At 38.5% G+C, this 26,083-nt stretch overlaps 1 protein-coding gene across 1 annotated transcript in view; it reads right to left on the bottom strand.

Annotated features, from left to right (window-relative positions):
- LOC111835901 (inter-alpha-trypsin inhibitor heavy chain 4) overlaps positions 1-26,083 on the bottom strand; it is a 71,266-nt gene that overhangs the window by 14,045 nt on the left and 31,138 nt on the right. The window contains exons 10-13 of the mRNA XM_072715153.1: positions 25,377-25,558; positions 25,115-25,294; positions 24,728-24,855; positions 24,284-24,450 (exon numbers count right to left, since the gene is read on the bottom strand). Coding sequence (XP_072571254.1) covers positions 24,284-24,450; positions 24,728-24,855; positions 25,115-25,294; positions 25,377-25,558 — 657 coding nt within the window. The remainder of the gene's footprint in view (positions 1-24,283; positions 24,451-24,727; positions 24,856-25,114; positions 25,295-25,376; positions 25,559-26,083) is intronic.

Raw genomic sequence — 26,083 nt, 5'->3', positions numbered from 1 at the left:
ACACATACAGCTTAGCTAGCAAGATACCTATGAAACTAGTCTATTAAAAATTACTAAACTTAGAAAATAAACAAATGATCAAATCCAATGCTCAGTGGTCAAATGCAACCAACAGAAAGCACAGCACTTTTCTGAATAAAGTGGGGCAGTGCATGGTTCAGTGGGCTAAGCCCCTGTGTCTGTGATCAGAAGCAGAATGGAAAAGGACGGTAAAGAAATATGAGGAATATTGAGAGGGGCATAATTAATCCATTTAAATAAATTAAGGAATCACAGTAAAATATTATTTCAATTGTCTAAAAGTTAAGCATATGATTAACTTTAATAAGATGCAGCGAAAAGATGCAGCAGAACATGATCTGTATACAGTATATGCATGTAAGAGAGTCCAGAGTTATACTGGAGGCAAGAGAAAGGAGAATATTGGTAAACATACAAAATGAGAGTTCAGGAAAGCAAAAAAAAAAATGTGTAAAGTAATATTATGTGATTTAATTCCATTAAGCTGGAGTCAAAGTGAAAAATTTTTGAATGCCTTTTACTCAACTCGCTGTAGCAATGAGACACAGTGGGATGTGATCTGTATATCCAGGTAAACCAGTTACTCACCTACTACTACTTAATCATGGCAGAGGGAAAAAGAAGAGAAACACATAGCAAGTTAAAAATCAGAACTTAGTGACAGTAAGAAGAACAAAGAGGGTCAGAACGAAAATCTCTAATGTTATTAAAGAAACGGTGTGACTGGAAAAATCATGGTTATGTACATTACAGAAACAACCCTGATTTTACCAAAAGGAGAAATTTGCCACATCATTCATTTAAGAGATACATTTTCTGAAAGTATAATAAAACCTAATGTGATTGTTTTTGTTTTAGTGAAGAAAAAATTGGAAAATATGTTCCAATGTACTTTTCCTGTTCTCAAAAAGACTCAATCACCAAGTGACTGAGATTAAAATATATCTTGTAAGCCGATTCGCTGATATCTTTACAGAGTCGTCAGTGGTGGATGGTGATTTTTAAAAAGGTGGGATCACAGTGTGGACAGTTGGCAGTATGACCTATAAATGTCTTTTTATTTCATTATTTTGGTAGGTTTGCTCCTTATATATAAATTCTGCTCTCCTTCATTGGAAGACTTCTTGCATAATAAAGTGATTTAATTCCATTAATATGGAGTCACAGTGAAAAAATGTTGAGGGCCTTTTATTCAACTCGCTGTAGCAATGAGACACAGTGGGATGTGATCTGTATATCCAGGTAAACCAGTCACTCACCTTTTCTTCCTTAATCATGGGAGAGGGAAAAATTAAGAGAAACACATGCAAGTTAAAAATCAGAACTTAATGACATTAAAAAGAACAATCAGGGTCAGAACGAAAATCTCTAATGTTATTAAAGAAAGGTGTGACTGGAAAAATCATGGTTATGTACATTACACAAATAAGCCTGATTTTACCAAAAAGAGAAATTTGCCACATCATTCATTTAACAGCTACAGTACATTTAAAATAATGATGAAACCCAATACGCAATGGTCAGTTGCAACCAACAGAAAGCACAGCACTTTCTGAATGAAGTGGGGCAGTGTATGTTTCAGTGGGCAAAGCCCCTGTGTCTGTGATCAGAAGCAGAATGAAAAAGGACTATAAAGGTCTTACTAAAAGGAGTACTTGGCCACACCATTCATTTAAAAGCTACATTTTCTGAAAGTATAATAAAACCTAATGTGATTGTTTCTGTGTTTTGTAAGTAAAATGCTGTAAAATATTTTCATTATTTTAGTAGGTTTGGTCCTTATATATAAATTCTGCTCTCCTTCATCAGAACACTTATTTAAAATGAAGTCAACAACATTAGCTGCAGTAACTGTGGTGTTTCAAAGCTTCTAACTCAGCATAAACACACGCATACAACTCAGGTAGCAAGCTAACTACCAAACTACTCTACTAAAAATCACTTGGCAAAGAATCCAGATACCAGTTGCAACCAACTTAGGAGTCAAGCACTTACGTCAAAATAGCATTAATATTTCATTGAATAAACCAGAAACACATAATTAGTAACTTGAGCATTTTAAATGTACAGTGGTACCTCAGAACTCAAACTTAATCCGTTCAGAACTCGGGTTCTAATCCTAAAAAGTTTGTGTTTCGATCGAATTTTCCCCATAAGAAATAATGGAAAACCAATTAATTGGTTCCCGGCCCCAAAAAATGACACCTATATATGTTTTTTTTTTTTAAAGCATTTAAACACAAAATGAACAGCATAAAACAAGAAGAGCATATACTAAACACATCTAAGCACATTATCAAACCAGTAAAGTAAAAAAAATAAATGTATCCAAACAATGTGTAAAGTTAAAAAAAAACCATGTGTCCTTCCCCGATCGTCCACTCCTTCTGTGTGCCACGCCCCCTCATTAACCTCGTGTGGAATCCCCATGTGATCAGCTGTTTCTGGTTGTCATTAGTTCTAGGTATTTAGTCCGCGTTTCAGTTTGTTTCCCCAGTCCGTTGTTCTGTCGAGTTGAGCTACTCTGTCGAGGTAGACTATCGTAGTGCTAATCGATATCCCTAGCCCTAACCCTTACCCTAACCCCCCATAAACCCCTAAAACCCTTATCCTAACCCTAACCCAAACCCCTAAAACCTAACCCTAACCCCAAAAAGGTGGAAATGCACATGCGCAAAATGGCTCGATAGTATATCTCGGTAGGTAGCATAACTCGTCAGAACACCGGTCATTGTATTGTCCGTCTGCATTTTGCCTCCCTTACCTGTAATTAAACCCCGTATTCCCCGATACCCTGACGTCTGCGCCTTTGTCTCCATTCCGTCCCCGCTCGGCACGACAATCTTATTATGATTAAATGTATTAATGGTTTATTATTCATGATATTAAAATAATTAATAAGAAATCTATTTTTAAATGTATTTCATTATATAATAATAATTACTGTTACTATCATTGTCTAAATGTATTTTTACTGTCTAAATAGTCAGGCTAGTCAGTATAGTCTTAGTTATTTGCATAGGCCTACCGACATGCCTTGTGCTGCACCCTTAGCTGTGAAGTAACCAGTAAACTAATATGTGTTTTCATGTATTTATATTGTACATAGTAATTATTGTACTGGTTTGCAGTAAGTGCTGTAATGTAATGTCTTTACCATACCGTGCATGTGCTTCCATTTAGTGGCTACTGATAAACATCAGGACTCACCAGTAAATCCAGGATGCCCTTCATGAAGATAAACACATAAGGATTTTGGGAAAATGCAACATAAAATTTTTTTTTACAGTCACTGTGAGTTTAGAAGTCAACAATATTTAACAAAGAAATAATTGCACTGAAGGATTAAGTCAGATAGAACATACACACACGGCTAAGTTAGCAAGCTACTTATCAAATTACTAAAAATCACTTGGCAAAGAACCTTGATACCAGTTGCAACCAGCTTAGGGGTCAAGCACTTTAGTAAAAATAGCATTAACATTTCTCTGAATAAATCAAAAGAATATAAAGAGTAAACATACTGTAAATAGTAACTTGAGTATTTTAAATGTACATGTTTGAAAATATTGTGACACAGTCAGGCTGGTCAGTAGAGTCTTAATTATTTGCAAAGGCCTATCGACATGTCTTGTGCTGCAGCATTAGCTATATATGTACATGATCTGTATATATGTATGTACAGTAAAAGAATCTCTTACCTGCCGGTCCTAATTCATGATGGAGGAGAGTTGAATCATTGCAAACAAGAGAAAAACATGTCAAGTTAAAAATCACTGAACAAAAGTGAAATTTATAGTGTTACAGTGTAAAGCTACATCATGAACATTTGGATTTTGGGAAAATTCATTATATTTAAAAAATGTACTTTTTCCCTTTCTGAATAACTGTCAATAAAAGTGATTGAGATCTGATCACATTCATTTATCACAACTACTGATATACATCAGGACTCACCATGATATCCAGGATGCCCTTCATGAAGATAAACAGGTGACCCATGGAAACACACAAGGATTTTGGGAAAATACAACATTAAATTAAATTTAAAGAGTTACCGTGAGTGTAGAAGTACCAAAGAAATAATTGCACTAAAGAATTAAGTAAGATTAAATGTACACACACGGCTTAGTTAGCAAGCTACCTATCAAACTATTCTACTAAAAGTCACTTGGCAAAGAACCTTGATACCAGTTGCAACCAACTTAGGGGTCAAGCACTTTAGTAAAAATAACATTAACATTTCACTGAATAAACCGATAGCACATACTGTAAAGAGTAAACATAAGTAGTAATTTGAGTATTTTAAATGTACATGTTTTGTACTGCACCGTTAGCTATATATGTACATGATCTGTATATACAGTATGTATGTAAAAAAGTCTCTTACCTGCTTGTACTGATTCATGATGGAGGAGAGTTGAATCATTGCAAACAAGAGAAAAACATGCCAAGTTAAAATCACTGAACAAAAGTGAAATGTATAGTGTTACAGCGTAAAGCTACATCATGAACATGTGGAATTTGGCAAATTCAACATTAAATTAAAGTTACTGTAAGTGTAGAGACTGACATTTATTAAAGAAATAATTGCACTGACAAAATAAGGCAGGCTGAACACACCCACACAACTCAGTTACAAGCTAACTACCAAATTAGTGTACTAAAAATCACTGAACTTAAAAAAATAAACAAATTAATGAATCCCAGATGTATAACTCGTATTTTTAACCTCGTATTTTTGCATGTGAATTCGGACCGTCGAATTTGAGCAGCATTGAAATGTTGTCTTTGTATTTTTAACCTTGTATTTTTGCACGTGAATCCGGACCGTTCGAATTGGAGCAACATTGAAATGTTGTCTTTGTATTTTTTAATTTCGTATTTTTGCATGTGAATTCGGACCGTCGAATTTGAGCAGCATTGAAATGTTGTCTTTGTATTTTTAACCTTGTATTTTTGCACGTGAATTCGGACCGTTCGAATTGGAGCAACATTGAAATGTTGTCTTTGTATTTTTTAATTTCGTATTTTTGCATGTGAATTTGGACCATCGAATTGGAGCAACTTTGAAATGTTGTCTTTGTATTTTTAACCTCATATTTTTGCATGTGAATTCGGACCATCGAATTTCCAACGCATATTTCCAATGCATAAATATTCAATGTTAGAATTTCAGTGGCATATAAAATTCAAATTCTGATGACACAGATTTGCTTCCATATAATACAACTTCCCCAATAATGTACAGCTACATAGTTCACTAACAATCAAGTGGAGCAGCATTAAGATTACTTCTGGCTAGCCAGCCTATCAAAAGTAAATTGTGGCCCCCAACCCCCTCTACACCTTAAGCATGGCACTCATCTACAATTCAGTGAAGAAAACTGTTCTAGAGAATTCAATCATGCAACTTAGGCACTTATTTGTTAGCTCACTCAGTTTGGAACCTTCCTAAGCAAAATAGACTGGTCGACCACAGCTTTCATCTTATCAACTACTCTTTTGTTCCGAAACTGCTGAGTATGACTGACTGTAACCAACATTAGCCATAACCAACTCACAGCCACAATTAGCATGATGTAATGGGTTGACCATCTACATGTGCCTTTAGGTTTCGCCTGTGTCAAAAAATGTATTTATTCACTTCATTGTGCACACAGAACTAAAAATTATGTACTGAACGGTACATGACACACACTGTACCAATGGATACATAACTTAGCCAGCACCAGTGTACTAAATTGGCAGGTTGGTTGCAACTTTTAATGGAAGGTGGGGCATTTTTAATGACAGAATTGTGATGTCCAGTACACAGACAACGATGCACACCGATTACACTGGTCGACATGGTTTTTCTTTCCTTCAAAATTTTTTGTGCGCCAGATAGATTTTGTGATGCTGATCACAGAAATAACTGAAATCTTCCCAGTGGGCAAGGTTTTTGAGAAACAGCTAATTTTCTAGTAGTAGGGAAGAAATGTTAGAATCGGAGTGATTTGCATAGTAATGGGTATTCCAGTTTACATGCCTGGTAGTAGTAGGTCAGAACTATTGTATTTTTTAAAAAATAACTGATGTAATTTATACTAGAGACTCATTTAGATCAAATTCTTCATGGAAATCTGTCTCATCATATGTACTTGGGCACGTTCAGGCCCACCCAAGCATGTCTTAAAGACATTGGTTCCCGGGCTGAAGAACGTTGCGCATGAGCCACTGGTTGATCTGAAGAAAATATTTCTTCCACCTTTGCACATCAAACTTGGGCTAATGAAAAACTTTGTTAAGGCAATGAATAAGCAAGGCAAAGCTTTTGCGCACTTGCGACAGATGTTTCCATGTATCAGTGATGCCAAGATGAAAGAAGGCGTCTTTATTGGTCCACAGATCCGTGAAGTGATGAGGGACAGTCATTTTGATGGCCTGCTGCAGGGTGTTGGACGTGTCGCATGGATCGCCTTCAAGAATGTCATTTCTAACTTTCTGGGTAACTACAAGGCACCAAACTACATCAAACAGGTTTAAAGTCTGCTACAGGCATACAAATCAATGAACTGCAACTTGGATTTCTTCCCAGCCGACCTCGGTGCAGTCAGTGACGAACATGGAGAAAGGTTTCACCAAGAAATTGCAAACATGGAGAAACGTTACCTGGGAAAGTGGAGTCCGTCTATGCTGGGGGACTATTGTTGGACACTGATACAGTATGTGAAGCCCCGGACAGTGACTACAAAGGAAAATCTGCATCAAAACATTTCTAATCTTCTCTTGTGTTGCTTACATTGCAATATAGTAGCATAGGCCAATGCCACTGAAGACGTTATAATGTTAAATGCATAATTGCAGTTTTCATTAAAACCCTACCTGATTCAAAAATTTCAAATACATATTTGTGTTCAGCACGTTAAAATCTATTGGTTTCATCCAAAATTATGGAATAAACAAAAAATTTCCTAAAATTTGTTGGCCAGTTTTATTTTTTCACTTTAAACCATTTTGTGATTTGTGCCAAATCGTGTTAATAGCTAATACAATAGGTCCTTTCTGCTATAATGACATGGTGGGTCATTTTGGGCTCATGGCGACTGTTGCACACCCCTTTGTTTCCCAGATTGCTTTACATATGAATTTTAATTAATTTTTGAATGCTCGAATGTATCCGTATAATGTGCAATGGGATATACTTAGCGTAAATTGCCATAGCAGCATGACTCGAGTAAAATCTACCCACCTTTCCTAGTATGGATTAATCACGAAGTTACACCACACGTCATCAAGTTACTCGCTAAGTTACCCCGATAAGCCAGTAAACCCGCTTCGTAGTACAGGCCACTGGTTTCAAAGGAAAAGTTAACGCATATATTTTTGAAAGCAACCCCCGTGAACACTTAATTGCAAATCAATTTACAAAGATAAACTGACTAATATTTCTTTTGACAATTTTATGGGGGAAGCCGTGCTTTCAGTGTAATCTTAGAGCAGGAGTCATGCCCCGATTGTTCCGATCCTCCTGTGTGCTATGCCCCCTCATTTACCTCATGTGGAATCCCCATGTTATCAGCTGTTTGTAGATATGTTAATTGCTGTCGTGTATTTAAGTGAGTTTCTGTGAGTGATTGCCCAGTCCGGTCATTGATGTCGTTTGTGCCTGTTGTTCCATGCTCCTGAATGGAGGGTTTACCCTGAATAAACCCTACGTTCACCCAACTCCCTGGACTCCTCTGCCTGCTTCCCCACTCCGTAAACTGGAGATGTGACAGCAGGGGTGTCAAACTCGAGTCCTGGAGGGCTAGAGCCCTGCACATTTTTGAATTTCCAGTCGTGATTATACAGAAAAAGGAGTGATTGGGAAATGTCATGGGTATGTAAAGGAGAATATATTATACACCAACAGTCATGGTTTTACGAAAATGACTCTTTGTTACATCAGTCATTTAAAAGCTACATTTTTTGAAAGCATAATAAAACCTAATGTGATTGATTTCACGATTTAGTAAATTAAATGTTGACAAATATTTTCTAGTTCTCAGAAAGTTTGTCAAGTGAAGTGAATGAAATTAATATACCGTATTTTTGGGCTATAAGTCGCAACTACCTAAAACCCCAAAAATTTTGGAAAAAACATATATAAGTCGCTCCTTTGTGTAAGTTGCGCCTAGAAAGGAACACATATACAACTAAAAGTTCGATATTTTAATAGGTTTTCATCCAGAAAAGTACTATTGATAAAAATGGCTTTGGCAGTTTAAATAAATCAAAAATCTACTAATTCGAATTTTCAATGTTAAATGTCTTAATTGTCTGTGTCAGTAAAGCCGTCGAAGTCCTCATTCTCAGTATCACTCTCAAATAGCTGAGATATTGCTGCCGGAATATCCTGGTATTGAATGTCTTCTTCTTCTTCTTCTTCTTCCTGTCCTTCTGCACCAGCTATTTTTGCCTTTCTGAAGCCAGATGTTATTGTTTTAATGCTTATGGTATCCCATGCTAAGCTGATCCACTCAGCCACTTGTGCAAAGGTTGCACGTTGCATACGTCCAGTATCCATGAAGCTATGTTCCCCGTCGGTCATCCAGGTCTCCCACTGACGTTTGAGTACAGCTTTGAAGCTCCGATTGACTGAAATATCCAAAGGTTGCAAATTCCTCGTCAGGCCTCCAGGTATTATGGCGGGGTTGCAGTTCATGGCTTTTATGGCTTTCTTTTTCTTGTCGGTAAGGTGCGATCTCACGCTGTCCATGATGAGTATAGCCCTCTTAGATTTAAAAAAGCTGTCAGGACGTTTCAAGAAACATCATTGCAGCCAGAATTCCATCATTGTCTCACCCATCCAACCTTTCTTGTTACTGTGGATGACGACACTTGAAGGAAACGATTCATTTGGCATTGTTTTCCTTTTAAATATAATGAGCGGGTTAATTCTTACGGCTTGTAGTGGGAGCCATCACTCTAAATAAATAATGAAAGCCCTTCTTTAATTAACCTAAACTTTTTATAATTTATAATTATACACAAAATAATTAAATATACTGTTCAAATGATTACGTGGATGCAAGTCATAGATTCTTTTTCATTAATTTAAAACTATCGATCTTATTGGTTCATTTAAAAGTAAAATTAGAACATAAGAACATATGAAATTTACAAACGAGAGGGGGCCATTCGGCCCATCAAGCTCATTTGGGGTGAACTTAACTAATAACTCAGAGTTGTTAAAATCTTATCTAGCTCTGATTTAAAGGAACCCAGGGTTTTATCTTCCACTACACCAGCAGGAAGACTATTTCATACTCTAACAACACGCTGTGTAAAGAAGTGCTTCCTCACATTTGTTTTAAAATGTTCTCCTGCTAATTTCCACTTACTGTATGGCCACGAGTTCTAGTATTTAAACTAATATTGAAATAGCCGTTTGACTGAACAGCATCCAGACCTGTTCGAATCTTATAGACCTGGATCATGTCCCCCCTTAGTCTCCTTTGCTCAAGGCTAAACAGATTCAGCTCAGCTAACCTCTGCTCATAAGACATTCCTCTAAGACCAGGAATCATTCTCCTAGCCCTCCTTTGCACCTTTTCTAAGGCAGCAATGTCCTTCTTAAGGTACAGTATGGTGACCAAACCTGCACACAATATTTTAGGTGGGGTCTTACCAAGGAATTATATAAATGTAACATCACCTCCCTTGACTTCAATTCCACACACCTAGAGATATAACCCAACATTCTATTGGCCTTTTTTATTGCTTCCCCACACTGGCGAGAGTGGGACATGGAAGCATCAACATACACACCGAGATCTTTCTCGTAATCAGCTACTTTTATTTCAGTGGAACCCATAAAATATCTGTACTTTATATTTCTGCTCCCTGCATGGATTACCTTACATTTATCTGTCTTAAATTTCATCTGCCAAGTATCAGCCCAGTTGCTAATTAAATCCAGATCCCGTTGTAGCCTCTCTGCTGCTAGATCAGTATCTGCTACACCACCCACCTTGGTGTCATCTGCAAATTGAACCAGTTTACTGTATGTTTTGGTGTCAATATCATTAATGTAAAATAGGAACAATAGTGGTCCTAAAATTGAACCCTGCGGTACCCCACTATGAACGCAGGCCCACTGTGACATTGTGCCTCTAATAACCACTCGCTGCTTCCTGTCAGTTAACCAGTTTTCGATCCAAGCTGTCACAGTTCCTAAAATCCCTGCAGCTTTGAGCTTTAGCAAGAGCTGTTTGTGGGGGACAACATCAAAGGCCTTCTGGAAATCTAAGTAGATCACATCGTAGGCCTTTTTGTGATCAATTTCACAATTTCAATTTCGGTTCTTTTTTGTTAATGTAAAGCACTGTATAAAGTTAAACAATAATTGTCTTACCTTTATTAATCGTCAACAAGCACGAATGTACATCTGTTCTTATCGATGATCAAGTTATATGAAGTAAATTGTACTGTCCTTCTGATATTTCTTGTGTTTTATGTGATCAACAGTTAGCGTCTTTTATTTATAGCAGGCCTAGGGGAACGTTATGATTTAAAACAGATCATGCGACTATTTTCAGTCACAGGACTTGTCATGGGAGAGTGCGGTCACAAGACTTCGGCCGTTACATATTACAGGATTTAAACCTGTAGTATGGCACTACAAGAGTTAATAGCAATTATCGAACATCTATGTTTCAGATCTATGGTAAATATGGTGCTTAGATTTCAGTTAGTAAATGCCCTATAATATTCAGCAAAATTTATGCGACATTTGATTGTTAGTTAAATCTGGCCATAATAATAGTTATCATAGCAGTTTTTTATTCAAATAAAGGATTAGAATACATTTAATACGATCCCAGTTACATTTAATTAGCGAACGCTTGCCATCGCGTAGAGGGACTCCGTGTTAGGTATGTGAGTTATGGAATTATTTGTCTTAATAATATTATGTCTAGAGTTATGTAAAGATTGCCTTTATCCCTTTTAGGTGAGTTACGCCTAATGTATACTGCTTAAAATGACGTAGCCGGCGTACAAAAAAATCGGAAACATCCACATATACGTCACACCGTTCTATAAGTCGCAGGGCCAAAATTTCGGAAAAAAAGTAGCGACTTATAGTCCAAAAAGTATGGTACGTCTTGTAAGCTGAAACACTGATTCATTTACAGACTCACTCCCCAATCAGTGCAGGAAAGGTTTCATAAAGATGAACAGGCAAGCAATGGCAACAACCCAAGGGTTTAGGTCAATTCAATGTTAAAGAAGTTAAAGTCACTGTGCATTAAAACCAAAAACATTTTTCACAGAAATATTTGCACAGAGGAACTACTAAGTTACAACAAAAATGGGATAAAATGTTTTAATTAGGATTAATAAAATGACAAATCACCCTACTATAGAACATGTGTAGGCATGAGACATAGCAGGCCATGATCTCTACACTGTATACACGTAAAAGAATTACTCACTTGCTGGTCTTCAATCATAACATAATTAAAATAAAAAATAATCATGAATTCATAATTAAAGGAATAGAGAAACCAGGAAAAATCAGTAAACCAGTGTAGGAAAGTCAATTTTATAATGTAACAAAAAGGTACATGATGAACATTATTATTCATAAGGAAATGAAGATGGTGAGAGAAATTAAATGAAGTTACAGGGAAAATGACAAACAACAGAAAAGTTATGATCTTGAAGTTATTTTTCTAAATCTCGGAATAGCATTTTGCTGAATTAAACATTTCAAAGCGTTTATAGAAAAAATAGTAACAGGATTTTTTTCTAAATTAAAAATATTCTATAATGTATTCCTCCGCATACCATAATGATTGTCATTCAAAAAATAACTGAGATCTGAACATCATCTTTAATCATAACTGTTGTCAATATTTGTCAGAACTCACCATTATGTAGAGGATGTCCTTCATAAAGATGAACAGGTGAGCCATGGAAAAACAAGGATTTTGGGACAATTTAACATTGTGGGGATATAAGCCAAAAACATTTATGATGGAAATAATTTCACTAAAGAGTTAAGTGAGAACAACAATGGAATAAAAAGGTGGCAGAATGTTTCTAAGGAAAGTCTCTCGATTTTGTGATTTTAGAATCAGATTGTCTAGAGCAGTGGTTCTCAACCTTTTTGCAGTGACCCAACTTTTACCATGCCATCTCAGTTGCGACCCTATATCAAGTATAGATCTAAATTAATGCTATGATCGAGCATACAGTGCAATGCACACTAAGAAGTTGCAGAGCCATGTCCCGTTAATATATAGCTGTGGAAAAAATTAAGAGAACAATTTTTTGTTGTACTCATTTCTCAATTTATGAGTGTATGTCTGTGAGTAATATGTATTTTTTTTTCTAAACTGCAGCCTGGCTCTTTCCTGTTTTTCATTAATGACGGGCTTCTTCCTTGCTTTATGAGACTTCAGTCTTGCTTCTAGGAGCCTGATACACACTGTCCTAGCAGTGCACTTCACACCTGTACTTAATGTTTCCCATTCCTTTTGAAGGTCACTTGATGTCATCCTACAATTCATGAGAAATGGTCAGATAAGTAAACAGTCATCTCTGCCATTAGAAAGTTGCTTCTGCCCTTTATCTGGCTGGTTTCTGGTTGTACCCAGTGTCTCCTGCTTCACTGTATTCTTGTGTACTGCTGTCTTAGAAATTTTTAACCTGGAAACAACCTGCTGCTCAGCATAGCCTTCTGCCAGCAAAACCACAATTAAACCAGAATTAAGAATGCAGATTTGTTTTAAAATATAGAGTGGTCTCTTTATTTTATCCACGGCTGTAGGTTAATTCATGTATTGGGGCTGGGAAATCTGATCGTGGATCAGCATTGGAGCTTGCTGATTTTAAAATGCATACATTTCCAACTCTGCCTCGTGACCCTTTTCAAATTTGGGTCGCATCCCACAGGTTGAGAATCGCTGGTCTACAGAGTCTGTCTGTTGGGATGCCCCACTGGTACAGTTTGAAGTCTGCTGCTACACTCCCTACCAAACTGGGTAATTCTGCTTCCATGCTACACATCATCAGTGTCATCCAGCAAAACTGTGCACATCGGCCACATCCTCAACACTGTAATACATAATTCATAGAAATAATTCAATGTCATTACACAAGACCATACAAGAATCAATATATACTCAACTGAAGTGTTTTTGCATTAAAATAATGAGTAAATTTTTCAATATACTAGTTAATCCAGAACAACTGAGGAATCACCCTTGAATTAAACATTACAGAAAATGCAGAAAGAATTTCATAGAAAAAATCACAACAAATCATAGCCAAAAAGCCACAAGTTCTCTGATAAGGGTCTATTTCCCTTTTCTTGGAATATTATATACATATTAAAGAGAGGATGGATCCTGCTTCATCTCCAGCAGTATACAGTATAGTCTTTATGAGAAATCTGTCTGATTAACATTATTCTGCCCTTTTTCCATTATTTCTTATGGGGAAAATTCGATCACAGCTCGAACTTTTTAGGATTCGATCCGAAGTTCTGAACGGATTAAATTCGAGTTCTGAGGTACCACTGTATACTGTATAAAACATATAAACACACTCACCTGGTAGTCCTTAATCATGAGGTAGGGTAGGTGATTCATTGCAGCAAGAGAGAGAGAGAATTAAGTGAAACTTCAGAACTGAGTCAACAAAATGGACACTTGAGCACTCAGTTATAATGATGGACTGTTACATAAACAAAAAATGGGCCATGGTGAAAACAGAACAGTTAACACAGAACAAGAATTCATGGAGAAACACTCACAGCCAAAAATGGATTCACAATAAAGTTAAGCATACACAATGTTTTCATTAAGATTAAAATAAAATAAATCGCCCTTCTTTTGAACATGCTGTAGTAATGGGAAAAAGGGAACCGATCTTATATTTATAAATAAATAATGAAATAAATAATAAATAAATTATTATTTATATTTATAAATAAATAACCTATATTTATTAAATGACCACATACCTGCAGCTCCTTAATCATGACGTAGAGATGAATGATTGCAAAGAACAGAAAGACATGCTAAGTTAAATATGAGAACTTAGTGACACAAAGGGAACAATTAAATTTAAAAGTGAAAATCACAAATGTTATAAAAAGGAGTGGAGTTTCATTTTTACTGATACAGACCAACTGGGCTAGTTCAGTAAGAACATACTAGCTGAGATACATTTTTACTAGCCCACAATAAAGAACAACCAAAAGACATCACATCTTTCATTAATAAATTATCTTGTAAAAAAAGTTATTTTCAGTATATCATTTACTCATTTACATAAACAAATTACTCATTCAGAGCACCACATTGTAACACATTCAGTACGTAGCCAAGCCCTACCAGTCATTCAGCTGTCCAAAAATGCTCCGATTTTCACATCCTTGTGTTTTTTTTAACATTAGGACATTTTGGTGATGCATTAAATCAAATTGAATTTTTCAGTGTCTTGATCTAGCATGTCTCTATTAATTATTTGCTCTGAAAAATTAAAAATCAGGGCTGTTGAACGATTCATATTTTTAAAAAATTGTGATTAATTGCATATGTAACACCATCAAAAAAGATTTTATAGTGTGAATATTTGGTCCAGAAATGAATTTATTTATTTCACACAGAAGTTCCAAAATAAAAAAATAAATAAATGACAGTTATATCAGTTTCCCCATGAGACGGTGAGAGAATTTTCATTTGTTATTTACAACTATAGAACTTTTCTAAAAAATCTTTGCTCATATTATTTTCCTATTTGAGTCTCAAAATATTAAATGCATTGATGCAACAAGAAAAATTATAATGCATTATGACTTCAATGCTAACACGTTAACTTTGATAGCCCTATATGTATTTCTTAATACCCAGCAGGGTGGTGTGCAGTGTTTTGTATTCACCCTCCATCTACATTACTTGCCCACTGGCTAATGAGCAAGCTTAATTTCCAGTCCTGATTATACAGGAAAAGGAGTGATATGTAAAGGAGTATTATACACCAACAGCCATTATTTTATGAAAAGCACTCTTTGTCACATCAGTCATTTAAAAGCTATATTTTTTGAAAGCATAATAAAACCTAATGTGATTGTTCTCATGATTTAGTAAATAAAATGTAAAATATTTTCTCAGAAAGTTTGTCAAGTGAAGTGAATGAAATTAAAATACATCTTCTAAGTTGATACACTGATTCCTTTATGGACTCACTCACCAATCAGTGCAGGAAAGGCTTCATAAAGATGAACAGGTGATGAACAGGTGAGCCATGGCAACAACATAAGAAATTTGGGTCAATTCAACATTAAATAAAAGTTAAACAGTCACTGTTAATTCTCCCAAGCACTTTTTTCACTTGAGCATATTCTCTCATTGATTTAGCATAGGGTTTTCGCACATTTAGGCTAGATACTTGCTCTGGGGTCTCTTCTCCCATCAGGAGGCTAAAGCCTAATTCGTACTTCACTTTTCCTCAAGCGCTTTCAGGCCACACATGGCCATGTGCGAGGAATCTTGTGTTCACACTATATTTGCCCGCGAGTACCTCAGCATCTCCTCATGCAGTTGTTCACCATAAATACTACTACAACAACTATTCTTCTACTGTTTCTTGGTTGACTGCTGTTCTATTGAACCTGAAAAATTAGGTGCGGACATGCAAGAGGCATAATTAATTAATCAAACAAGAAAAGGCGGTTAAACCCTCAGTGATTTTGGCAACAAACAAAATGTGGAAGATAGACTATATAAGCCCTTTAGTTTTGAAAATTAAAGCCTGGCAGTGGCTTACTATGATTATATTTGGAAATTTTCTCAAACCTGAGAATCATTCTACAAAAACAAAATGTAAAATGTAAGAACAACAGTGTTTGAATTTTGTGCAGAAATTACCTTAACTAACTGGATATATTACAATTATGTAATTTATAGTTTTGATTTAGTGATCCCTCATAGTAATTTTCCCGAAACAGGCAAAACGTTTGTAGTTGTAAGTCAAAATAACACACAATTAGATAAAAGGTTAAATCTTACAACTTTACTGTAAGTAACCCACAGCAAACAATCAATGAGTACAATTAGATGTACGTTAATTTCTTCAATCACTTTACTCTGCAACTGATTAACTACCCCAAAGACAAAATCAACATTTCGGACAATAATACAGTGGTACCTCAAAACTCGAACTTAATCCATTCAGAACTCCGGATCGAATCCTAAAAAGTTTAAGATCTGATCGAATTTTCCCCATAAGAAATAATGGAAAACCAATTAATTGGTTCTTGGCCCCAAAAACTTACACCTAAATATGTTTTTTTTCTTTTTTTTAGCATTTAAACACAAAATGAACCGGATAAAACAAGAAGAGCATATACTGTACTAAACACATCTAAGCACATTTATCAAAACAGTAATTTGTAAAGTAAGAAAATAAATGTATCCAAACAATGTGTAAAGTGCCATGTGACTCAGTTCCCCGCGCGTACAAGTTATCTTAGGTCGGCGTTCACGGTTTGACTTCTGAGATTCAGATCGAGCTCTAGGTAATTTTTTTTCGAACTGATTGGTTCGACTTTTAAGAAATTCGTGTTCTAATGAGTTCGAGAAGTGAGGTACCACTGTATAATGTGAGTCCATTGTCAAACTAATTTTAAAAAATAGAGAAAACTCATGTTACGATGAGTTTTTGCGAATGACCCATATTGTGTTTAAGAACAAATCCAAATACTTCTGATTTTTCTCCTTCTACATTCTGAACAATTCTGTAAACAAGCAAATAGGCTTGTAAGTACATGCCTTACCAACAGATACAGTTTAAATGTAAGTATTAGTAGTAGCATGGACTGAAAGTTTAGAATGCATTGCTGATTAAATAATAATGCAGTGAACTGCATAGTCCAAACAACCTTATATGCTACAGTGTAGGCTGCGATGTAAATTTAACTGAAAGAATTATTTTTTAAATCAACCAGTCATTTAGCCTAATTGATTCACTTACTGGGCCTGTTGACAAGGCAGATGTCAATTGAATCCTGCCTAATCAATCAATCAATCAATAAATTTTAAAACAACTTCCGTTGACCAAAGTGCTGTACAAGTATAGTATTGGTGTGTGTGTGTGTGTATATATATATATATATATATATATATATATATATATATATATATATATATATATAAATAATGGTAATATACTGTAGTTGTTTATGCTTAAATATCACTATATATTATTTCTATATACTTAATTATATTAATTATTCACATGTGTTTTCAATAGCAACATTGGTTTCTACATGTATGATACATGTTAAAAAGTTTCATTTGCAATATTGCGTTGTTTGTTTTACACATGATTTTATACAGGTCTCCACAGCAAATACTGAAAAGTTCATTTATGTCAGTGGCAGAATTCACATGAGGGTCATTTACTTACGACATGCTATTTTGGTGTTTTTCTGCCCAAAGCGCGTGAATCGCCTAAGTGCACTTAAACCCCAGACTTAAGCTGATGGAAGAATACACTTAAGTGAAAAAAGCGCCCAGCTATGCACTTTGTTCACTTAACTTCAAGGGAGAATAGAATGTTCTGAGTAAATACTGACTCACCTTGAGATCCTTAATCATGTGGGAGGACAGGTGAATCAGTCATGTATTTCAAAATTACTTAATTTGAAATATGGATCATAATAGCACATTGATTTACTGCTGTGATTCACTTGGCTGGCATTACTCTGTAGTTATAAATAATTAATCAACACAATTCAGACCAACACGATTCAAGAAACATTTTTCACTGAAACAATTTCACATAAGAATGAATGCACTATAACAATAACAGGATAAACTTGAGCCAAAAGCAAGTAGATGCCTCATTTTTCACATTATATAAGTATACAATATGTATATATCCTTCCTGTATTCCTACCTGTTTATGTTATATATGTATAAACTGACTCACCTTGAGTTCCTTAATCATGAGGGAGGGCAGGTGAATCATTGCAAATGAGAGAGAGAGAGATTTGCTAAGTTACACATGAGAAATGAGTCATAATTAAATACAAAGTGGACAATGGATATATAATTATTATGGAAAAAATTAATGTAACTGAACAAAATTGGATTGTGGCGAGAACAAAATAGCTAACACAACAGGAATTCACAGAGAAAAACTCCTTTTCTGCACCTTTTTTTTTTCGGAGAGATTTATAGTGGCCAAACTCCCACCCCTAGCTTGGTGAAATTTATCATGGGACGTAGACACATTTTTACATATAGAATGATATTCATCAATTTATCTCTGTGAGTAGAAATGTGCATATATTTACAAACACTCCTGACCGTGATCACGCAAATACTCCTCCAACTTACATAGCAATCATGACAAATACAATGATCAAGCTATGTTCACACAAAGTATGTACAGGCAGCTTATGCTCATGACAAGGAATCTTTCCAAAGTCATACAAGGTCCATGGCCCAAGAAATAATATATCACGGTCACTAAATACAGTCTAATACACTGCCTGGCCAAAAAAACACACCACGCAGCTGGTGTGGTCCTGATTTTAACTATTGATGACACATGAGGTGCAGTGATAATTTTCTTGCCTAAGCACCAGAGGGCAAATATTTCAATCGAAGGGTCAGGCATTTGAGTGGCACCGAATTGAGGCACCAAAATCAGTGATGCAGTATGATCTGGTACATACCTATCGTATAGGAACCAGTGCCCTATTGGTACCAGGTCTTGCTACACAACCCTAATCCTTGCTATCAATACACGATACTGTTTTGATTTTGGTGAAATTTGTCTCAAAATTTTATGAAATCCAGACCTTCACCCATACAACATGTATGTGAAGTTTGAAACAGATCTGTCAAATACTGTTAGATTTACTTGGTACACAAGACCAAGTGTCTTCTGCAGACTCCCTTTCCTTGCTTTACTGCCCCACAGCACTGCTGTTTCATTTTTGTGGTAGTTTGTCTCAGAATAAAATCAGGAGTAGATCAGCGTTAATTTTGTTGACGAAAAATTTTCGTCATAGTCATGGTCAACGACCTTTATTTTCAGACAAAAACAAGACGATAACTAAATAAAAAATATTTCGCGACGCCTAAGACTATGACGAAAGTGTATTGACAATTTCGTAAACGAATAAAAACGAGATGAAAATGTTTGCCAGAGACGAGATCCAGTCAGAACTAATGAAGTTCGCGTAAGGCAGGGATCAGTTAGAGAAAATTTCTTGAAGCAAAGGTCTGGAAGATCATAATGTCTAACTATTTAGTGTGATATAGGCCTATATTTAAGTAGCCTATTAGTTGCATCAACATCTACTAAATAAAGGTAGGGCTGCTTTTCAAAATAAGAGAAAATAAATAAAATGTGAAAATTGTGCATGTTTAAATAAAGTGCTTAAGTCGTAAAACCCTAATACAGTCGTGTCTATGTCATATATTTTAGTGTTCATGGATTTAAGAATTGGTTTTCTATAATCCCACACCGGTAATAAAATTAAAGTATCGTTTTAATATAAATACATACGAACTTATCACTTTAATCGCTGTTAGAGTAGGATATGGACAGTCTTATTATTTCGAAAAGATATAAAACGTGACGTGTTTTTTCCATATTCGTTTTATATTTCGGAGTAACAATTAACGCAAAGGAATGACGAGCCGTTTCAGGCGAAAACAGTGCATTTTACTTTTCATTTCAAATAAAACGCGGTGTTGCCAACTTCGGCCAGTTGGCTGGAGTGAGATTTTCAATTCGAGATGTCTGCATACAGTACATGTAACAGTTCTTACCTTGTAAATAGTCTGCTTCTGTATTTAACCGTGTAAATACACTTTGGACGTAGATAATTTTAGGTTTATAATGGTATAATATAGATTTGCCATAAGATTTCCTGCGTGAGTCTGAAAGCGTGAGTACAGTATCATGCCAGATTCTTGAGATTTGGCAACCCTGAAAACGTACATTTTTTGTTTCACCTGAGTTGATTTATATAACAAATAACATTACTTTATACAGTTGTTAAAAAGCGGAATCTTCAACAAACATGAAATCACCAATAAACTATGTCTACAAGTATTTATTTTAATATTTCTATTTTAATATTCAGAGAGAGCAGGCCTGGTGGCATTATAGCCTATGCACTTTGAAGTGATTTTACTTTTGCACTAATAACACTACTCATTTTACAGTACTCAGTTTCTGGGTAAATAAGCATAAGTTTGTGTTTCAAATAAGAGTGAAATCCGTGTCTTTGTGTACTGCACAGTCAAACCTTAATACCATCCCTTAACATTGGTTTCATTTCATCTTGGTGAACATAATGACTTCCTGACATCAAAAGGAAACTTTAAAAATTACACTTTACACTTCTAATTTTAGTCGATAAATCAACTGTAGTTTTAGTTGATTGTAATCTTATGATATTTAGTCAACTAAAACTAGACTACAACTAAAATAATTAAGATGACTAAATTATGACTGAAACTAAATTACATTTTAGTCAAAAGACTATGACTAAAACTAAATAAAAATTTGCTGTCAAAATTAACACTGGTCTCTAGTGGTGTTTATTAATGCTACAAATATGTAATCGTGCACAGTAGTAGAGAACACTGGATTTAGTTCATTATAATTGTTGTGATGCAGTCTTCTTTTTGAACTTTACATTTTTAAAATGATTTCTTTTTAGGGTGAAAAATTATCCTTTCTTAGGTTTTGTTATTCATCCATCCATCCATCCATTTACAGTACTTCCACTTAACCGAGGTTGTGTCGCGGGGGCAGCAGTCTCAGCAGGGAAACCCAGACTTCCCTCTCCCCAGCCACTTCCTCCAGCTCCTCTGGGGGAATCCCGAGGCGTTCCCAGGCCAGCCGAGAGACATAGTCCCTCCAGCGTGTCCTGGGTCTTCCCCGGGGCCTCCTCCCAGTGGGACATGCCCGGAACACCTCACCAGGGAGGCGTCCAGGAGGCATCCTAAGCAGATGCCCGAGCCACCTCATCTGGCTCCTCTCAATGCGGAGGAGCAGCGGCTCTACTCTGAGTCCCTCCCGAATGACCGAGCTCCTCACCCTATCTCTAAGGGAGAGCCCCAGCCACCCTGCGGAGAAAACTCATTTCGGCCGCTTGTACTCGCAATCTCATTCTTTCGGTCACTACCCACAACTCGTGACCATAGGTGAGGGTATAGGAACGTAGACCGATCGGTAAATCGAGAGCTTTGCCTTTTGGCTCAGCTCTTTCTTCACCACGACACACCGATGCAGCACCCGCATCACTGCTGACGCCGCACCAATCCGCCTGTCGATCTCCCGCTCCATCCTTCCCTCACTCGTGAACAAGACCCCAAGATACTTAAACTCCTCCACTTGGGGAAGGACCTCCTCCCCGACCCGGAGAGAGCACTCCACCCTTTTCCGGCTGAGGACCATGGTCTCGGATTTGGAGGTGCTGATTTTCATTCCAGCCGCTTCACGCTCGGCTGCGAACTGTTCCAGTGTGAACCGAAGGTCACGGTCTGATGAGGCCAACAGAACCACATCATCTGCAAAAAGCAGAGACCCAATCCTGAGGTCACCAAACCAGACACCCTCAACACCCTGGCTGCGCCTAGAAATTCTGTCCATAAAGGTTATGAACAGAATCGGTGATAAAGGGCAGCCCTGGCGGAGTCCAACTCTCACCGGGAACAAGTCCGACTTACTGCCGGCAATGCGGACCAAGCTCTGACACCAGTCGTACAGGGACCGAACAGCCCGTATAAGGCAGTCCGGCACCCCATACTCCCGGAGCACTCCCCACAGGACTCCCCGAGGGACGCGGTCAAATGCCTTCTCCAAGTCCACAAAACACATGTAGACTGGTTGGGCAAACTCCCACGCACCCTCCAGGACCCTGCCGAGAGTATAGAGCTGGCCCACTGTTCCACAGCCAGGGCAAAAACCACACTGCTCTTCCTGAATCCGAGGTTCGACTATCCGACGGACCCTCCTCTCCAGCACCCCTGAATAGACCTTACCAGGGAGGCTGAGGAGTGTGATCCCCCTATAGTTGGAACACACCCTCCGGTCCCCCTTCTTGAAGATGGGGACCACCACCCCAATCTGTCAATCCAGGGGCACCGCCTTCGATGTCCACGCGATGTCGCAGATGCGTGTCAACCAAGACAGCCCTGCAACATCCAGAGCCTTGAGGAACTCCGGGCGGATCTCATCCACCCCCGGGGGCCCGGCCACCTAGGAGCTTTTTAACCACCTCAGCGACCTCTGCCTCAGAGATAGGTGAGTCCACCCCCAAGTCCCCAGACTCTGCTTCCTCATTGGAAGGCGTGTCGGTGGGATTGAGGAGGTCTTCGAAGTACTCCTTCCACCGACCCACAACGTCCCGAGTTGAGGTCAGCAGCGCACCATCCCCACCATAAACAGTGTTGATGCTGCACCGCTTTCCCGCCCTGAGACGCCGGATGGTGGATGAGAATCTCCTGGAAGCCGTCCGGAAGTCATTCTCAATAGTCCCCCGCCTCCCCCGGGACATGGTCGAAGTTCTGCCAGAGGTAGGAGTTGAAACTCCCTCTGACGGGATTCTGCCAGATGTTCCCAGCAGACCCGCACTATACGCTTGGGTCTGCCAGGTCTGACCGGCTTCCTCCCCCACCAGCGGAGCCAACCCACCACCAGGTGGTGATCGGTTGACAGCTCCGCCCCTCTCCTTACCCGAGTGTCCAATACATGCGGCCGCAAGTCCGATGACACAAAGTCGATCATCGAACTGCGGCCTAGGGTGTCCTGGTGCCATGTGCACATATGGACACCCTTATGCTTGAACATGGTGTTCATTATGGACAATCCGTGATGAGCACAGAAATCCAATAACAAAACACCACTCGGGTTCAGATCGGGGGGGTCGTTCCTCCCAATCATGCCCCTCCAGGTCTCACTGTCATTGCCCACGTGAGCACTGAAGTCCCCCAGCAGAACAAGAGAGTCCCAAGGAGGAGTGCTCTCCAACACCCCTTCCAAGGACTCCAAAAAGGGTGGGTATTCTGAACTGCTATTTGGTGCATAAGCACAAACAACAGTCAGAACCCGTCCCCCCAGTCGAAGGCGAAGGGAGGCCACCCTCTCATCCACCGCGGTAAACCCCAACGCACAGGCACCCAGCCAGGGGGCAATAAGTAGGCCCACCCCAGCTCGGTGCCTCTCCCCGTGAGCAACTCCAAAGTGGAAGAGGGTCCAACCCCCTTCAAGGAGACTGGTTCCAGAGCCCAAGCCGTGCATCAAGGTGAGCCCAACTACATCTAGTCGGAACCTCACAGCCTCGTGCACCAGCTCAGGCTCCTTCACCACCAGAGAGGTGACATTCCATGTCCCTAGAGCTAGCTTCTGCAGGGAAGGATCAGACCGCCAAGGTCCCCACCTTCGGCCACTGCCCAACTTGCACTGCACCCGACCCCTATGGCCCCTCCTACAGGTGGTGAACCCATTGGAGGGGGGACCCACATGCCTTGTTCGGGCTGTGCCCGACCAGGCTCCATGGGTGTAGGCCTGGCCACCAGGCGCTCGCCATCGAGCCCCACCCCCAGGCCTGGCTCCAGGGGGGGGCCCCGGTGACCCGCGTCCGGGCAAGGGAAATCGTGAATCCCTGTTTGTATTCATCATAAGGGTCTGACGAGCCGCACTTTGTCTGGTTCCTCACCCAGGACCTGTTTGCCTTGGGTGACCCTACCAGGGGCATAAAGCCCCGGGCAACTTAGCTCCTGGGATCATTGGAACACCCAAACCCCTCCACCACGATAAGGTGTCGGCTCCAGGAGAGGTTTGTTATTCAGTTTTAATAATTCTATTTCCTTGCTGTATTGAGATTACAAGGGACTGTGACCCCAAAACAGTTAATTTTGTGTACTGTTACACCTCCGGTAAAAAGCTATTGTTTATAGTATCAAGGATTGTTGCCTTGAATACGGAGCTCCGGGTTTGTGGTCAGGATGTCAGGAAAGATGTGCATGAACATTAGTGGTATTACAACGATATTTTACCACAGACAATCTTGCAGATAGCCCTACTCTTGTCCAGGTGTCACTTCCTTTATAGAATCCAAAGTTTGCATTATACTGTATACCAATAATCATTCTTATCTTTTCATGCTCTGGATGTATTTATTTATTAAACTTCCTTCTTGTAAGAGGAATGACTGGTTAAGTGGATAGTGTTGCAGCGCCAAACTTACCTCTGTGCTCAGGCTTTCCCTCCTTGGGTTTGTGGAGCACCTGGGAGTCTTCACCCTCTGGCTTAGTAACTACCATTGAGGTCAGTGGGGTCACAAAGCTATACTTAACAGAGAGATCGAGGGCCTGCTTTCTGAGTGCCTGCTTCTCACTCTGTCCCAACAAAACCCTGTGGAACAGACACATAAGCACAGGAGAAATGAGAAATGTGCATGCACATAAATATCACACAAAGAAAGGGACAAGCACTCAAGCACAGCATACTTACACACCATACAAAGAAAGGGACTGGCACTCAAACAGCATACTTACACATCACACAAAGGAACAAGTACTCAAACACAGTATATTTATACATCACACAAAGAAAGGGACAAGGACTGAAACACAGCATACCTACACATCACACAAAAGAAGGAAGAAGCACTCAAACACAGTATACATACTCCTTCTCTAGTAGTTGCTTTACTGTAAGATATGCCCAGAGCCTCTGGATATACATCTCAAAGATGTAGATGTCCAAGAGGTTGTCCTCCTTAACTGACATGTCTTGGTATGTTACTTCATTGTTTTTCTGTAAGCACAACCTGCAGGTTACAACTGCACTAAAAACATCTACAATGAGCACTAAATGTACTTTATTGCATTGAAGTAGGGCTAATTATTTTTGTATCATGTTAATTAGTTTGTATACATACTTAGCATCAAACAAATTTGTGATTGGTAGAGGAAATGTTGTATTGAAGATTGTATGAAAAAGTTGACATTTTGCTACATTTCTAGAAGATTATATTCAGGATGAATAAATATTGTATAAATAGGAGTGTTCTCACCGAACGAGCCGTGATTGTTCCTGTGAGGGTTTCCAAGTCGTTGTCGGAGATTTGTCCAGCAACTACAATCTCTGTGCCATTGTAGTACTGACTGAAGTTGGACTGTGTAAGGTTGGACACACCTGTGTAGCTCAGTTGGACATCCAACAGTAGAGGTGTAGCTACTTCCTCATAAAAGCCCTTAAGAATCAAAGAAAGACAATACTCAGACATCTGTGCTCATGGACTCCTCCACGTAGTCAGGTATTCCCAAAGATAATACCTGCAACTGTAGATCGGCATCTGAGTCGGGATAGATTCTTCGGGCCACACCAAGGTTCTGCAGTGCCATCTTCTCCAGAAACTCATAATTTACATCAAAGCCAAATCCCAGACAGTAAAGGGAGTACCTCTTCCCTATGGCTTCCTTAACATTGGCCTGAATACTGTCTAGATTAGTTACACCTATGGGGAAGAGAAACTTGTTTTTGGCTTCATACCTCTGAATTTCACAAGACTTTACATGTAATCATAAATATATCTTCCCTTACAGCGTTCGAGCTACACATGAACTTTGCCTCAACTAAATGGTTATGGTGTTGCATTTAGCCTAATTGTATAATCAAAATAATACACAATTCCTGGCATACCTTTCAGGCTGTATGCCAGCCTTGTGTCTTGTACTGCCTAAGATAGTCTCTAGATCCCCCTAGTGACCCTGACAAGGATTAGTGGTCAAAAGATGAATATTAGAAGATAGATATTCCCCTGACAGCCTCCCGACTGTGAGTTCCTTCTGACTACTGCTATATGCTGTGAGACAGTGCAGTAACACAGGGAACCTTCACACTCTAATTGCATAGCAGTGAGTCAGTACTCGTGTATGTCAGTGAAGAGATGACAAATTATTATGAATGTCAGTCTCCTAGAAGCCACCTTTAATTTCCTAAGAAAACTGCATGCATATGCAAAAAAATGGTCTACATGAAA

This window comes from Paramormyrops kingsleyae, chromosome 8, assembly GCF_048594095.1.
Source record: "Paramormyrops kingsleyae isolate MSU_618 chromosome 8, PKINGS_0.4, whole genome shotgun sequence".
Taxonomy (NCBI): domain Eukaryota; kingdom Metazoa; phylum Chordata; class Actinopteri; order Osteoglossiformes; family Mormyridae; genus Paramormyrops; species Paramormyrops kingsleyae.
This window is presented reverse-complemented; position numbering and strand designations above follow the sequence as displayed.